Here is a 4006-nt window from a genome sequence, read left to right as displayed (position 1 = left end):
TTCTGTCAGTAGGCAAATTGTAGGGGTCTAGTGTGGGGGTAGCATGCTGCAGATGTAGGTCTTGACCAGCTTCTCAAAGCATTTGCTTATTATTGAGGTGAGTGTGACAGGATGCCACTCGTTCAGACATGTTACCTTGGTCGTTTTAGGTAAAGGGACAATGGTGGATGTTTTGAAGAAGGAGGGCACTCTACACTGGGAGAGGGATAGATTAAAACTGTCTGTAAACACACCTGCCAGTTGTGCCGCGCACATCCTGAGCACCCGCCCTGGGATGCCGTCCGGTCCCGCAGCATTGTGTGGTTTTTTATTGATTCTATCGTGTTTCTTTCTGTTCACTGTGAACACTTGCAAGAAATTCAATCTCAAGGTAGTATATGGTGACGCATATGTACTTGGATAATAAATTTACTTTGAATATTGATTCCTAAATCTGTGGATGATACCAAGATTGATGGTGCGATGGACAGTGATGAAGGCTGTCAAAGTTTATAAATAAGATCTCAATCAACTGGGAAAGTGAACTAAGGAAAAGCAGATCAAGTTTATCTTAGACAAATGGGAAATTATGGATCTTGGGAAGATAAACCAGGGCAGAGCTTACATAATGAGGACCCTGAGGAATACTGTTGAAGGTGTCGGGGGTACACGTACATACCAGTCCCCTGAAAGGGGGTGACACATGTAGGCAAAGCGGTCGCAGAGCATGCTTGCTTTTATCTGAGGGGATATTGAGTACCAGGTTTGGGACGTCATATTACAGCTGTAGATGGTGAGGTGGGGCATACCTGGAGTATTGTGTACAGCTCCAGTTGCTATAATGTCGGGTGGAAGTATTTCAGTGAGGGGGGTGCACAATAGATTCATAAGGATTTTGCTGGGATTGGCAGGCTTGAGATGAGGAGAGACTGGATAGGTTGGTACTGTATTCCCTGGAATGAAGGAAGTCAAGGGGTGACTTAATAAAAGTTTATAAAATCACAAGGAATCTTTTTTTTTGACAGATTAGGGGAGTCTAAAACTTGAGGGCATAGAATTAAAGTAAGAGGCAAAAGGGACCCGAGAGGCAGGTGTTTCACACAGATGGCAGTGGGTAAGTGCAACGGGCGGCCAGAGAAAGTGGTAGACATGAGGATAATTACAACAATTGAAAGATGTTGAGACAGGTTCAAGGCAAGGACAGATTTCGATGGATACGGGCCAATTGTAGGCAAATGGAACTAGCTCACAAAGGCACCTTGGTTGGCAGCAATGCCTTAGGCTTGTGTCTGTTTTGTATAACTCCTTGGCTTAAACGAGACCATCAACTAAATTTCAACTAATGCGAACTGACTCAGTAAGGAATAACATGGTCCTGGCCAAGACAGTTCACCCAGTCAGCTGAAGTGTCCAATTACTTGGATGCTGGGCAGTGTCACTCAGATGCCATGAAAGGAAGTGTTGGAAGAAGTGGTCTCAGGTCACAATTAAAACCCCTGGTACAGCTGCCACGGACAATCATGGTCAAGGCCCTGATTACCCACCTCATACAACTTGGCACATCATGATGATACAACTACAACCCACCAGAAACCTTGGCTAGCAACCCCGATAAACCTGTCCACATACTAGTTCACTGGTCGAATGCTTAGGTCAACATTCCCCTGTGCAAGAGATACTTTCCAGCCACCCAAGATACAATACTCTTTTAAATCATTTACAAGGATGATTATATAATTAGTCAGGAAAAATTAAAGCATGAATGTGCTGGGGAGCGGGTACAGGGGAGATGTCAGGGGTAAGTTTTTTACTCAGAGAGTGGTGAGTGTGTGGAACGGGCTGCCGGCAACGGTGGTGGAGGAGGATACGATAGGGTCTTTTAAGAGGCTTTTGGAAAGGTACATGGAGCTTAGTAAAATAGCGGGCTATGGGTAAGCCTAGTAATTTCTAAGATGGGGGGACATGTTCGGCACAACTTTGTGGGCCGAAGGGTCTGTATTGTGCTGTCGGTTTTTCTGTTTCTAATGTCTTCTTTTCAGAGGAACATTTATAATTTCAAAGTAACTTCCAGATGAGATCTTTGACTTGAAAACCTAATCCTTTCCTTGCGTGCTGCTCGACCCGATCATTATTTCAGCATTTTCTGCTTTTATGTCAGCTTTCCATCGTCCAGTTTTGCATTTAATTAGTTCTTTTAATGTAGTGAAACATTCCAGAGCAGTTCATATACATTATCAAATAACATTTCACATCAGGATTATATATGTGGGCAATATGACATTTTTAAGGGTTTCCTCAAAGGAGGAAAGGGGTGAACAGAAGGTGGGGCCCTCTGCAGCTGGGAACAGTCCATGTTTCCAGTTGAGGCCCCTCAGCAGGCCATTTCCCTTTATTGATGCTGAGTTCCTCCAGCATTTTGTGTGTTGCTGAAGGTTTTCAGCATCTGCAGAATCTCAGGATTTCAATAGATGTATGGAATTATTTTGTTACTGTATGTCGATACCCATGCCAATACCAACAAAGCAGGGGTGGAGTAGCAAGGGGAAATTTGCAGGAAGACAGCAACTTTTCGGGGTTGCGTGGAAGACTTGCGAATTAGTTCTGCGTTACGTCACGGCGCATGCTAATTAACGTGATATTCAAATGAGAACGCCGGGGCCGCTGGGAAGGGGTTGAAGAGCGCGTGCGCGGCCTACACTCTCTCTCTCTCTTTTGGATCCACCGCCGCGCCGACATGGGCCATCAGCAGCTCTACTGGTCTCACCCCCGAAAATTCGGACAGGGCTCCCGCTCCTGGTGCGTATTCTATCGCCGTGGTGTCTCTCGGTACCCGGGCCATGGGGCAGCGGCATCCGTGGTATTAGGAACGTGCAGATGAAGCCTAAGTTTCAGGCGGCGTTCGGGCCCATCCCAGGCCTGCAGCCCGGTTCACCATCCCGCCCTCCTAATTCCCCCTGTTTTATTGTCATTTCGCAGCCGCGTGTGCGCGAACCGTCACGGACTGATCCGGAAGTACGGTCTGAACATGTGCCGGCAATGCTTTCGACAGTACGCCAAGGACATCGGCTTCGTCAAGGTAAGAAATCGGGTACCTGGCCCACCTCTCCCCTTGCGATCTCCAGCGGCTTGCTCGCCTGCTGAGCTGCTGGCTGGATGGAGGAATAACGTCGCCCCATGTTTTGGGAGTTTATTGCGGGTAGGATAACATAAGTGGGGTATAAACTATTTCAAGACTCCGACTTCTGTGGGAAATGGTCTTTGGATTCCATCCGTTTTATAGAGAAGCTGTCACTTCGATTCCTGCACTGATTGCTATTTCAGTACACTGTCAGAATCGAATGAGTCACTGTTCATGTCTGTGTGCTGTGAATGTCTGATGTGTTGTTACCTTTTGATTGTAAATGCTTTTCTGATTGAAATGCCTAATCTTATTTTTTTTTCCTGTAGTTGGACTAAATTACGAATGGAGCAAGACTGCAATGAGGAAAAAGAACCCTGACCTACTCAGCTGTGATCATCTGACAGAAGCAAACGTTTTGTAATGCTCCAATTTTGTAAATAAAGTTCCTTCTTGTTAGTGCTGAGACTTGTCTTTCATAGCATTAAATATATTGGGTGTGTGATCAGCATTTGTTCTAGTCTGCTTTTGCTACTCAAATGCAACTTGGAAATTTATAAGCACGTTGGTGAAATGGAGTGGTGTGTGTTTAGAAGCAGTCCAAGCACTATCAATAAGGGTGAGAGACTGATCTACATTGTGTATTCTGGCAGAAACCTTGGTGTTGAGTTTGGATTTAAAACATAGACCTGAAGTTTAGGATCTTACACATTTGCATCTTTGGTCTGGCATGGGTTTGAGGATGCAAGTAGAATTTTGAGTTATTCCATGTCATAGTCCAGAAAGCATTTTTAAAGAATGGAAATATATTCTGCATTTGTGATCTTAGAAGTGTGAACCTTTGTCCCCTTGTTTCGTGCATCGTAATTCCCTATCTGCTTCTGAACCACCCTCAGTCTCAACTGGCCT

The 4006-nt window shown here is 45.2% G+C and overlaps 1 protein-coding gene across 1 annotated transcript; it reads left to right on the top strand.

Moving 5' to 3' along the window:
• Positions 1 to 2613: 2613 nt before the first annotated feature.
• On the top strand, positions 2614 to 3556 carry rps29 (ribosomal protein S29). The gene is made up of 3 exons (XM_073039630.1): positions 2614 to 2775; positions 2956 to 3055; positions 3427 to 3556. Exons 1-3 carry the CDS (start codon positions 2714 to 2716, stop codon positions 3433 to 3435), a joined length of 171 nt encoding a protein of 56 aa, XP_072895731.1. The 5' UTR covers positions 2614 to 2713; the 3' UTR covers positions 3436 to 3556.
• Positions 3557 to 4006: the final 450 nt, after the last annotated feature.

The sequence above is a fragment of the Hemitrygon akajei genome, chromosome 3 (assembly GCF_048418815.1).
Source record: "Hemitrygon akajei chromosome 3, sHemAka1.3, whole genome shotgun sequence".
Taxonomy (NCBI): domain Eukaryota; kingdom Metazoa; phylum Chordata; class Chondrichthyes; order Myliobatiformes; family Dasyatidae; genus Hemitrygon; species Hemitrygon akajei.
Note: the sequence above shows the minus strand (reverse complement) of the source record. Positions and strands in the feature narration are given on the sequence as shown.